Consider the following 13,223-nt stretch of genomic DNA (forward strand, 5'->3'; position numbering starts at 1 on the left):
GTATGCCATGTGAGCTCCTCCCCCGTCTTGGTAACAATAACTACCTAGTATTACGCCTTTGTGAAAATTATTCATTCAAAGTTTCTGTAGTTTCTTGGTTAGGTAAGCTTTCTCTCCTTCTGGCATATGAATAGCCACCTTTGGAATAATGAAAACAAATACAGGCTATTGATCACAATGATTATGCAGAAAACTACAGCTATAGACAGGGAGCGCATACAGCATACAGCGCCGAATTTAACCACCTGGCCTCACACCTGGCACTGTGCGGGTGTTATTTCCCTGCTTTTACTCCCACAAGTGGGTACCCAAAGAATAGGTGCGTAAATTTATTGTGGTAGAGTCGTTTTCTCACCCCGCTCGAACGCCCCGGTGATCTTTGCAACCACCTGTATTTTCTCTGTTTATGTCTGTGTTTGAGAAAATCATGCAAAGCATGATGGACTATTATTCAGCAAGGCTGCTTTGACAGACGTAAGGTTTGCCCATGAAAAATGAAATTCCATGATGAACCGCAAGGAAATCTTTGTCCCGATGGATAAGTAGTCCACTAGAAAACGAGGGGAGGGGGAAGTGGTGCTTGGCTTTGATACCTACGTCTTACAAGAGCGGGAGATAATATTTTCATGTAGCCAAGAACGACGCAGGTTCTTGGAGAAATAACGTTTGTTCGAGCGAAGTTGTGCTCCGATACGAACTGAAAGATTACGGAAGCGGCGACGAAGCAATCAGCCGTGTGAGGTGCATAGATGAGCGTCCGCAAAACAAATGGCACAGCGTCTGCCCTGCGTGCATTTCTCTTTCGCAACGATTGTTTCTGACACCATCGAAGTACTTCGACAGAACTGATGTTCAATCAAGATTATTCTAGCCTAGTGAGGGCAGGGCAAAACACTGTTCCTACCCAATAGGTCAAAATGCTAGGCATAAAAAACACAGAGCATAGAACACGCTCTTCACTTTGCACAGATAAAACAGCATGGAGCTGCCAGACGGTAGAAAATAAACATAAGTAAACAAACACAATGATTGGATTGCGGCAATTATACGAAAAAATAGCATTAGTGAAGCACTGACAGGAACATCAGGGGCAAAGAGTTGAGCAAACCAACGACGCTAGCTTAACAAATGCACGCTCTGCATTACGAAGAATTTGTGTATAAGTATTAACACACCTCACTCGACCCTAATAGCCACCCACAGCTAAATGTTCGCAGCAAATTCTCTTGCCATCCGCTAATTACATTCGATCTTCAGGTTCTCCTCACTAAAGCTCTTCGTGACCCATCGCTTGCTACGCGAGGCTATTTGTAGGAGGTATACGCACTCGTGCTCCAGTGCTTACACCACGAAAATGCACCGTGAGTGCGTTTTCGTCCTGGGGTCTTCTTTTCAGGCATTATAAGTTCCTAGTTCAATGGTTACGTTTGAACATGGCCGTAGCACGCACTTCTCCAGCCCAGAGGCACATTACGGAGGGGATATTGCATACCGGGCCTGGTGGTTAAGACTCTCGCGCAAGCATCCATGTGCGAAGGAACCATCCTGGACCAGGACAAATTTTTCTTCAACTGCGAAGTTTCTGAGAAAGCTGTATATCTTTCCTTTGTAGCCGTATGGCTGCATTTAGGTGGATGTCAAATTTTCATCGCAGAAAATTACTCCACCTTGGGGGTTTCCCCTCAATCTGTTCGTTCATCCATGTGCGAACGTGCACTTACAACCGATCCTGAGGGCAAACTGACAAAATTTTATGGTTTTTCCAGTGTTCCGTTAATAATACCAGGGCGCGCGGCGAAAGCGCGTAATGAAAAGGATTCCAGGGCACCGGGGCATCAAAGGCAACAAAAAGGACCAGGCGGCTGCGCGAGCTGCAGTTGGTGCGCCACGCCGCAGCAGTTGGGCCCTTCTGACCAAGAACCGCCGGCTGCTTACGTGTAAGTACATAAATCTTTCCCCAACCCCAAAAAGGCGTAATACATCACCCCTTAATTTCCCCCACTAACCTTAAAATTACCTCTGAACACTGGCGCACAAACTCCCTCAATGCACTTAGGTACTCGTTAAGAAACCCAAATGCCGGTCTTGCCCTTCCCAACTCTGTTGGGGAAACTTCCCCAGAAACCGGCCAAACTGACTGATACGGTATTTCAGCGTGCTCCGAACACTCGCTCTGGGATTGGTCTCGCTAGACCGCCTTGCGTGAACCACATCTAAAGTAACACAGTCCCCAGTGGCCAAGGTGCTATCAGAACTAGTTGAACCTGGGCGGTAAGAAGGAAAACAACTGCACGATTGTTGGATTCTTTCGGGGCCTTTCACAGCGGAGTTGTTTAGAGACTAGCAATGTCAACTCATGTCCACCACTCCAGCAGAAGGTACCCCGCTGGGCCGAGAGATGGCGCCACTGTCTCGAAGGCTGTTCAGTGGGCGATCTCGGCTCGTACTACATCTCCGCGGCTGAGCTTCGATTACGTACCACCCGGCAAGTGGCATGCGAGTGACCCCCGCCTCTGCACGGGGCGACCGCCAGCGACCCGGTGTGTTCTTTTAGTGCGCGTTACGTTCTAATGAGGAGTGCTCAATTTAAGTTGAACCCTCTCAGCGAGCCTCCAAGTTTCTGCCCCGTAGGTGAGTACCCGTAAGATGCAGCTGCAGCGGTGAGATGCAGATGGGCGACTCCGTGAGCAAGGGAACGGACGATGATAAGTGTAACATTAAAGGACAAGAAGAGAGCGGAGTGGATCAGGGAACAAACGCTTGTTAATGACATATTAGTAGAAATTAAGAAGAAATGGACGTGGGCAGGGCATGTAATGCGAAGGCAAGATAACCGTTGCATATTAAGGGTAACAGACTGGATGCCTAGAGAAGGCAAGAGTGGCAGACGGCGGGCAGATAAGATCAAGAAGTTTGCGAGGATAAATTGGTCGTAGTTTGCACAAGACCGGGGTGATTGTCGAATTATGGGAGAGGCCTTTGCACTGCAATGGGCGTAAATAGGCTGGTGGTGATGATGATGATAATGATGATGATGACGGTCTAATGCGAGGCTACCATCTGCAGCGAATTTGACCTTCCATTATTTCATCTCCCGTTTGCCGTGTCTGTGGAGCTGTCTAAACGCTCGAGCTTATCTGAACAGTCCCCACAACCCCCTCTCCCCAATGCTGTGCGCTGGGATGCGGTGCTAGGCAGCTTTGACTTGAGGGCTACAGCTGTCATCGGTACGCCGGTCACCAAGCGCCCTTAAGGAGCCTTTAAAGGTCCGGTCCAACAGAACGTTTCTACTTCCACAAAGATTGAAGTAGCCACTGCAAATAGAGTCCGCTATTCCCTCTTCTCTTCATGGCGATACCCCGCAGAGGCATTTCCCACTCAAGGCAGTAAGCCTCGAACCCGATCAACGAAACTCACCTCCCGTATTTGCTTAGGACCCCAGTCGGAAACGTAGACACGTAGCAGCCGCCCGAGTACTGCTCCTCCAGCCAGTTCTTCTCTTCGTAGTGGAGCGGCTGGGAAGCATTGGCGCGAGAGTAGAAACTGCTAATGCAAAGCTCACTCACCTCCAACGAAACGCTATAAGAGCCAATTGTCCCAAGGGTATCACATGTAACAGCCCACGACACAGCTCGTTAAGAGAAGAGAGAGAAACATCTTTAATGAACAAGTGAGGTCAGCCAGGTGGGGCGCCCGACTTGCTACACCAAATGGGGGTGAAGGTGTGATGAAGATTAATGAAAACTCTCACTTACACATGAATACTCAAACACACAAACTCACACAAAAAGCACACACACAATCAGGCGATATAGTCATTTGTCTGAGAGTTCATAGCTCACTGATAAGTCCAGTGCTCCGGAGGAACGTTAGGAGCACTGTTGTTGCGCGACTTGCCATGCCGGTTGTAAGCCAGGGCCCAAGGAGGTGACTCGAAGATATCTGGGCGGACGCGGGAAGGCCCAGAGAAAGCGTTGCCGTGGTACGCTCAAGTTCGTAGCGAGGACATGCGCAGAGAACGTGTTTCAGGTCCTCGCGAACTGCACAGGTAGGGCACAGAGGTGAGGAAACTCGACGTAGTTTAAAAAGGAAATGCTTGGTGTACGCCACATTCAGTCTTATTCGATGCAGGACAGCTTTATCTCGCTTGCACAGACCACTTGGCATCCGAAATCGACACTCTGGGTCTATTGTGTGCAACGGATAGTAGGTATTATTTGGGTCTGTCCACAGCAATCGCTGAGAACTCTTGGCAAGCGATGACGCCAGAGTCGCTCCGTCTCGCCTTGTGAAAGGCACTGGCGTAATAATTGGGCTGGAATGCGCTGATGCAGCAGCTCTGTCGGCTTCGTCGTTGCCAGCCACACCGCAGTGAAATGGAAGCCACTGCAGAACAACGATGTGGTGGTTGTTTATTGCCTGCTTGTGCAGGCCATTAATTTCTTGAGCAAGCTGCTCTTGTGGCAGCACCATGAGGTGCTGAAGGGCTGCTGGAGAGTCGGTGAAGATTGCCCATGCCTGAACTGGAGCAGTTAAAATGTGTTCCAATGCAGCACGTAAGGCCGTAAGTTCAGTAACCATCGACGAAGTTTTGTGACCTAGTTTTGCGGTAATTTTTGTGTGGGTTGATGGGATCCATATTCCGATGGCAGATGACGTATCCATCACTGATCCATCTGTGAAAATGTGAGTGTAATTTTGGTAGGTAGTAGCAATGTGCTCCAATGAAAAGAATTTAAGAGCAGGCGGAGGCAACTTAGCTTTGCTCTGGATGCCGGGAACGGTTAATGTTATTTTCCAGGAGGCAAATCTCCATGGTGGCTGGGTATGCTCTGCTGGGCTCTGATACACTGCTGGTAATAAGGCACGTACCTCGGCTTCCGAGTCACAAGCCAGCGGATGGTCAACAGTCCTGGTCACAAACCGCAAGCGTGCACGAAGGAGTTCTTGGTGGCAGAGAACCGTTGGAGAGAGGCGCCTACTCTCCCTGAGAGTCCCAAGGGTTGAAGTATTTTTAGGTACCCCAAGGCACACAGGAAGCACTTTCGCTTGTAAGCCTTCTAGTAGCCGTGAGTTTGTTTTTGTGAGAGGCTCGAGGGCAGGCAAGCTGTAGCGAAGCAATCCCTCACAGAGTGCATTGTAGAGCTTGATGAGAGACTCCACCGAGCAACCTCCCGCACTGCTGGAGATCATGCGAAAGATCGATGCGTACGCCTCAAGCTTGTGCCTCAGTTGTCGTATATGTGGGGACCACGTCATGTTCCTGTCGAAAGTCACTCCTAGAAATTTGTGGCTGTCAAAGTAAGATATAGGAACGCCTCCGAGTTCAAGAAGATACCGGGAGAGATCACGCCTGGTGAAAGCTATCGCAGCAGACTCCTCCGCCGATATTTCGAGCTAAACACCGTATAGCGCAGTAGGCAAGACACAGGACGAAGGGGACACGGACGAGCGCTATTTCGAGGCCACGTACTGCCAAAAAGGTTGCCATTGAATTAATCGCCCTTTGAAGCCTTGCGCGCAAAATCCGCCGGTTGCTTCCTGAGCACCAAATGCATATATCATCAGCATAGAGAGAAATTTGAACGGATGGTGGCAAGCACTGCTCGATTCCAATTAGGGAAATGTTAAACAACGTCGGGCTTAAAATTCCTCCCTGGGGGACACCTCGACGCACAGTGTGAAGTCCAGTGTCACCATCCTTAGTAGACATGTACAGTGACCTGTCGGATAAATAATTGCAGAGCCAGGCATACATTCGGCCTTGAACTCCGACGGACTTCAAGGCTATCTGGATAGCTTCGTGCGACACAGAATCAAACGCTGCTTTAACATCGACAAACACTGCAATGGTGATGCGGTGTTTGGCTTTGGCTCAAGGCTTTGGCTCGCTTGACATGACTCACGAGGGCAAGGACATTGTCAATGCTGCTCCTGCATTTTCTGAAACCAGACATCTGCTGAGGATATATTTGTCTGTTCGTCAAGTCTCAATTGAGGCGTAGGAGCACCATTTTCTCCATAAGTTTACCGACACAACTCAGTAGAGTAATCGGTCTGTAAGAGTTGATGTCCGTGTGTACCTTTCCGGGTTTCAGAACAGGTACAACAAGACCCAATTTCTAGCTAGCCTCTAAACAACCAGACTCCCAGGAACGATTGAAAATGGCAAGTAGGAATGTTTTGGCCTTGTTGCCCAGGTGATACAGTGCTGCGTATGTAATGCCGTCAGGGCCAGGAGCCGAATCTCGGTTAACCGACCTAAGCGCAGCTAACAGTTCGGCCATTGTGAATGGAACGTCTGTGCTAGCAGCATTAGATGGTGAGGTGTCGATGCAGCGTGGACGAAGTGCTGAAGCGGTTGTTGGTGCGGAATTGATTTTGACGCAAAATTCTTGACACTGCATTGTTAGCAGCAAAATTCTTTGCAAATAGCAATCACTGTTGAGAGAAAAAATAACAGAAGGCAAATTCTAGGAATTACATCAATACGCAAGTGATTTTTCCATTGTTTTGCATTTCTAATAGACGGCGGCTTTCATTTTGTAATAAACAAAAAATACATCGTGAAACGTGAAGAACGCTCGCTCCACCGATTAGTGGCAGTGTTTCAAGTTCAAGAGTAACAAAGCATTCTAGTAGAGTGAGCCAGCCGTGGAAAATCGCAAAAATGAAACGGCATGAACGGGAATCAATCTGCTGGCTTTGAGAATATCTGTGAAGCTCACCCTTGAGATTAGAGTACGTCAGGAAACTTAGAGGATAACTTCAGCGTTCATAACGTTACGTCCGGGCAGTGAAGTAGCTTTTTGTAAAATTCCTCCTACAAAATTCTCACGGGTTACCTTTTCGCCAATGGCAAATCGGGCGACCATATTAGCAAAATGGCCACCTTACAACGATGGCGCCACCTGGTGAGTTCAGAACGAACCGGGCAATGCGGTTCACTGGAGGGTGGATTATTCCAAAGTTACTCCAAAGTAACTCGGCGTGACCACTTAAACAAGCGAAGAATTCTGTTTTTTTCGGGCACCTTTCGCAGCGCCATCCCGGTAACCGGCATCACGTGTTTCGTTCCTAATACGCCCGGTCACTCCACCGTTGTGAGGCGGTCATTTATACGATATGGTCACCGGCTTTATCTTGGGCTGCGAATAGTTTTTAAAGCAAGCCTTAACTACTTTCGTCCAGCGATTGCGTGGAGGATGCGCAAATGATCTTTTGACCGGAGACACACCCCCGGCGACACACCCCTCGAAGCGCATCGCATATGATTCGCCGGGCCCTCTGTTGGCGCCTGCGGTGGCCGACAGCGGTCGCCAGAGCCGCTGCGGCCGATGTAGCCAACCACCTTCGCATCCTCCCATGCATGCGGCTCTGGGTCGTTTCGGGCAAACTTACTCGTCTCGCGTCCGACGAAGAGGAGCGGTGCGTTTGCCATGAATGAACGCCGTGCTCGCCCGGCCTCCTTTTGTGAGCGTTGCACGGAACCGAATGACTTTTAGGCGTGTCGGCACTACAGCTAAAGCAAAGGTTTAACCAAGCGAAACGAAGACTCAACAAAACTTAGCCAGGGTGTTGCTTTGCATATAAAATGTTAGCCGAGCTGAGCCGCAGCCATATTTTCTATTTTTTTCATATGCAGGCGGCAGCAGGTATTGGAGTTAAACAAAATAAACCACAGAATTCGTCCCTCGTGCAAAGTTTGAGGGCTCATAGGAGCGGTTTGCTTAGGCAAAGAGTTTAGTGTTGCTGATTTATTGTTACAACAAACAGCGTAGAAATAGGTGGTAATAGATGATCGGAAATCGAAAGACTTTCGTGACCAAGCTTTAAACAAGTAAATAAACACCATGCCTCCGGAAAACAAGATGGGCATACCCGACGGGGTAACATAGATTTGACACTCGAATTTACATATTTACATTATTCCAATCCAGTCATCATACCGACCGAACACATTCACTTGCAAAGTCCTTCGTAATAAATAAACATACGTTTTGTTTTACCGAAACAAACATTTGCTCCACCGCAAGCTCCACGTGTCACGCGGTGCATCTGGCCGTAAACTTTGGAATGCAAAGACGCATAAATGGAAACGCCAACCAAGTGATAGCTTAGCCCCACTTGGAAATCGCTGCATCTCTCCGAACCAGAGGGAATATCAGGTGCAGTGGTATTACGAACTGACCATCTCTGTGGCCTTAAGATCAACCACATTTGAGGCGTTCGTTTTTGGTAAATAGCCATTTCCATAAACGGATGTTAAGTCAGATAAAACTGGAGCGACTAAAAAAAAACTTCATAGTTTTCTCCTAGATAACAGGGTCCCTATTCTCCACTGCATAAATCCATGGTGCATTCGCCATGATTTTTTGTAATCAAAATGTAAGCAATCAGTGACGTAATGAAGGTATAGCTATGACGACATTCAGTATAAGTTGACGTTATTCATGTAAAGGTCAACACCAAGCTATCAAAAATTGTACACAAGAGATATAAAAATACTTGCCATGTATTATGAAAATTACGGCGGCAGCTGAGGTTGGCCAGCGAAACACATTTCTTCAGGTCAAAATTGGCGTAAACACCACAGGGCGATAAAGTAACGTCAAAGAAAAACGAGCGAACCGCGGCTGTTGAACTAAAAAAGACGTCATAATTTTTTACCGTATCTATTTATTTCCTCAAAACGCTTTTAGTGACATAGTTGAGCTCTCTGCTTAAATGCAACCCTCGCTGCGTTACCACCCACCCGGCTGTCACCACCCTCTGCACGCTATGGTCTGCTGCTATGTTATAAGTTTATTTCGTGATCGCAGAAAAAGACGGCCGTGAGCGTTGGTTGTGTCACCAGGTAAGGACAGCGGAACTCTACGCCTCATAACGGCGGAGCGTACTGATGCCGCCGATTCACATATTCGTCCAGCTCCAACTCATCCAGCACAGTAATGCATAAAACAGTCAGGTTTTCGTGTTATTTTTTTGTTTGAAATCACTCATGTGACCCGCAAGCTTACTGGGTGTACTGTGGACAAATGTCATGCCTTGGGTTCTTTGTAGTGGAAGGCTTGTACTGTCCTGTTATGTAGCTGTTGTGGTGAATGGCCACGTGAGTGATTGGCCGCGCAAGTGAGCCAGCCAGAACGACAGCGACGATGACAAGTAAAAGGGGCCGCGCGTAAATGATCGCGGAAGCTGGATAGAGAAAAGGAGAACGGCTGGAAGACAAGCGACGGAACAGGGCGCGGTTACGTCGAAACTACCCCGTGAGTCGCCTGGTCCACGGGCCACCTTGAGCAGCACCGTCGCTATCCTGAGCTCGTCTGGGCGCCGTCATTAGAGAATTTGAGCTGACCGTTTTTGACGCTCCGCTATGCTCCCGACCGCCCGCTAAGCACAACCGGAGCGTGAGCGGCAGAAAGGCTTTTAGCGAAGCGATAACCGTGTCTTCCTCGACGGGGAATGATTGCCCCGTGCCCTGTACGTGTGCAAACCAAAACTTCATCGCGAAGAAAAGAGACGAATAGAAATTTGGGCGCTGAAGTAATGTAAAGTACCGTATTTAGTGCGTTACTTCACTGTTTTAATACAGTGTCGTCGCTTACACGGTATAATGGTTCTAAATCATTTTAAAGAAGCCGATAAACTTTGGAATAGCCAAGACAAGTCAGTTTTTCTCGGTGCTGCATAAAAGCAGCCCCGCGCTTCGGTCGGCGTTTTTCGCTTCCGTACTAAAGCTTGATGAGGAGTGTGGCACCTTTGCCTATTCGGAAGAGCTTTTGTGATTTCGTCGCTCGCGTTTCAACTAAAGAAACGGCGTTTGCGGGTGTGCGCTCGCATCGTGGTGCAGCCATGTTGATATTCCGCACGGTAACGTAAGCTGCCCCGACGGACCACTAAGTTGCCCCGACGGTTGGTGGAGCGGGGCCCCGCTCCGGTATCGCCGCCAGCGCCTTTGCGCGCCACGCATGCGCAATGACGCTCCAGCTAGCTATGGGAGCGGAGCGGTCCGTCAGAAATGGTCAGCTAAAACTCTCTATTGAGGTGCTGGTGCGGCGACATTCCAGTGTGACTGTTGGGCGCGGCCCTTCCTGCTGTAGAGCGGCTAGAAACGCGTCGAGACTGAGCGTGAGCTGACTTGCCTCTTGGGCATTGCTATCGGACCTGCCGAACTGCGAGACTATTTTGTGTGCCTTCTAACTGTTGGCTGTGTGTCCGTGTGACCCAAGCTCGTCCTGACTGTAACGCCCCACCATCTACTGTCCTGCGCTTGTCCTCCATCCTGTTGAATATAGCCTTCGACGTGTTAACCAGTGTTCGTCTCTCTGCCTGCGTGGTCGTTGGCCGATTCATAACAGCTGTTACGCCATACAAATCTTTTTCATTTCAATGCCAAACATAAAAACAAAATATGTCACGCTATTTTTAGGCTCCGTTACGGCTGACTTAGAAAGAGAAAAAAAACAAATTTATTTCGCTATAAAACAGTTTTAAAATGCGCTCGTAGAAAACTGCGCCGGCTGCAAATTTTAGGGAATTTCATGGCGCCGAAGGTCAGTGAAATTTTTAGCGCTATTTCGCGAGGACGGCCACCGCCATTTGCAAGCGCTTGCGTCGCAACACGTCACTTCTACGCAGGCTGAAGTTGCCAATATGTGACGCAAGTATTCGCCCCAACCGTTTATATTACTTCAATTCTTATCAGCTAATCCCAGAGAGGGTGTGACATACAAGCCGCATTGTTGCTGAATAGAAAAGGGCAGCCTAGGTTTTCGTGTCCGCTGGGTTTCGTCTTGTTTTTCATTACTGGCTAAGAATCATGCGCTTTGAATAGAATGAAATAAGGCAAACTTCAGAACTGGTGCGGGGAAAATTCATTGAGCGTCAAAATGACAAAACGCATACAACGCTTTGTCAACCGGAATCACGTGAACAAAACTTAAAACAATAAGACCTAGCTTTCGGCAAATTCACAGTTCAAGGTGAATTTACAGCGTTGAAAATAGGATTCCAGATGGCAAGAAAATAGGTCCGCGAGCGCCCTGCAAACGTGTCGCAGAATAAGGTTCGTATCTACATTGAGCCCTATGCTGATGTCGCACGAATCAATATGGACCAAATCTAGTTGCCCAAGGGAGATTGCATGACTGTTCGTGCTGTTTTGGGGGTGTTTTCAGAAGTTTTTTTTGCTTTTCGGAGCCAGCTTATTATGAGTTCCAACATCAAATAGAGATAGGCAAATGACGTGTCCCTAGACGTCAACACAAAGTGAACAGAAGAACACGTCGGCGAACTGAAATTGAGAGATGTGAAACAATAGTTTTATCCCGTGTTCCGCGCTCCGTACGGAGTAAATATAGTTATTAGTGTTATTTTTACTCCCATATTTACCATTTTAGTACTTTGCTAATTAGAATCAGCATACAAACTCTGGCAAAACCCCCTTCCCTGTGGGTACGAGTTACTTTATTTAGGTGTATAAAAAGATATGAGCAGCCCTCTGTGAAGCGTCTTGGAAACTTATAGCAAGGCAATTAAAAGCTTGCTTACTTCGTGCGTGTCTTTAGGCTTGCCCAAGAAAATTATCGCATGGAAGAATTCGAAACGAGTTAGTAATGCTTCGAAGGGGACTCACCCGCTCATCATGTACAGTGCTTATGATCTTGAAGCCTTGTTGCACATGTTTAATGCCTTTTTCCACCGAAACGCCATCGGGCTATTTTTCAAATACAATAATAATAAGGCTTCGAAAAAATGCCGCATCAACTTGAACGTTTCAATTCCGTGCGAATGCAATTCTAACTTATCCACCTAATATCGCGAAATTCATTGCATTTTTTTATTACTTGTGGCCATAAAATTCCCCTACAAGACATGTAAAACATGTCAGATAACCACTTTCATCACAGCGTTGCATTTACTTCCGGTAATAAACATTCGTTTTTTTTCTAAAGTTTGTTTCAAGTTGATTTGGCTAATTTTGAAAAGGACGCCACATGTGATCTTCAGCCACAGCTCTCGGCTTTCTGGACTGAGTAACGACCAGTTTCCTTTGAGTTTTTTTTATTTACGTTTACTCAGCTCCCATAAACAATTTAAACGCTCACTAATCTATATCAGCGATAATAACCTTATAGTTAATTGATATTCTAGCGGTTAGTGAAGCTGGAGTGCCATTAGTGATACACTAGGTTTGGTTACAAGATTATGCATCATGAAGAAGCGTAATGATCAGACTGCAGAGTTCTGGATCGCCCCTGTAATTATAATTTTCAAATTACGCTGCTCAAGCTGATTTCGCATGACCACGTTAACTAGTTGCTAAATAACTGAAATAGGGTTATATCTGGCTAATATACCCCTTCAAATTTTCCAGGGTCATATGCACAGCACTTGTGTGTTGGTTCCAAGAAAAGCTGTCTATCTAGTTAGGTGCCCTTCACTACTTGTACACATAGAAGGAAGTCTCACATGACGGGCCGTTTCGTCGCCGAACGCTCTAGCCAGGTCGGTTGCAATAAGCCTGGGTCGGATCTGCTCCGGAAGGTCTTGCAGCCTTAAGGCGTTGTCACCTATCGCAAACCTGGACATAGCGCCAAAGTAAGATAACAGTGAGCATGTAATCTGAGGAGCAAGTTCATCGACACCTGCCTCGAAATAAGACCCTTAGGGTTTGAGCTAAACAACATACGTTTGCGTTAGTGCGCTTTGCTGCCCATGTGTGCTAAATTATGTCAACATGCATAAAAACGGTCGTTCGTGGTTTTTAAGGGGTAGATCTTCCGCGTTTATTCAGCTTCTATGGCGGCTACGAGGAGTTACAGTTTGGCAGCCTTAGAGTAGTGCTCTCTTTTGAGCGAGAGCGATGGCAGATGTAATTCCGGTCAGCCGTTAGCGATAGAGAGCGTCGATTCCCTAGAGCCTGTACTAAATCTGCATGCTCTTAATCAGAATAAGCATTACAAGTAAACTAAATCGGAATAAAGTTGCAAACCTTCGTTGCAGTGTTTCGCGATATGATAACAGCATTACATCTCTTGATAGGTTCAATTTACAGTACACGTGTAAAACATGAGGAATTTTCAGGTGCCTAATGGTCAACTGGGTAACATCAAGAACCCAAAAATGCGTACTCGTCACACTGAATAAACATGAGTAGCAAAGTCCGCATGGCTAAGCAGGAGCCTGAATTTCAACGAAAAATGGCCGCCAGGCAACTA

At 47.4% G+C, this 13,223-nt stretch overlaps 1 protein-coding gene across 1 annotated transcript in view; it reads right to left on the reverse strand.

The window, feature by feature from the left end:
• The window catches only part of LOC144143340 (amine oxidase [flavin-containing] B-like), an 84,687-nt gene that overhangs the window by 12,500 nt on the left and 58,964 nt on the right, over positions 1–13,223 (reverse strand). Inside the window, exons 13-14 of the mRNA XM_077675108.1 lie at positions 12,475–12,586; positions 3,418–3,515 (exon numbers count right to left, since the gene is read on the reverse strand). Of these exons, the coding sequence (XP_077531234.1) occupies positions 3,418–3,515; positions 12,475–12,586 (210 nt within the window). The remainder of the gene's footprint in view (positions 1–3,417; positions 3,516–12,474; positions 12,587–13,223) is intronic.

The sequence above is a fragment of the Haemaphysalis longicornis genome, unplaced genomic scaffold (genome assembly GCF_048455015.1).
Source record: "Haemaphysalis longicornis isolate Haplotype H1 unplaced genomic scaffold, Haemaphysalis longicornis Haplotype H1 scaffold_6, whole genome shotgun sequence".
Taxonomy (NCBI): Eukaryota; Metazoa; Arthropoda; class Arachnida; order Ixodida; family Ixodidae; genus Haemaphysalis; species Haemaphysalis longicornis.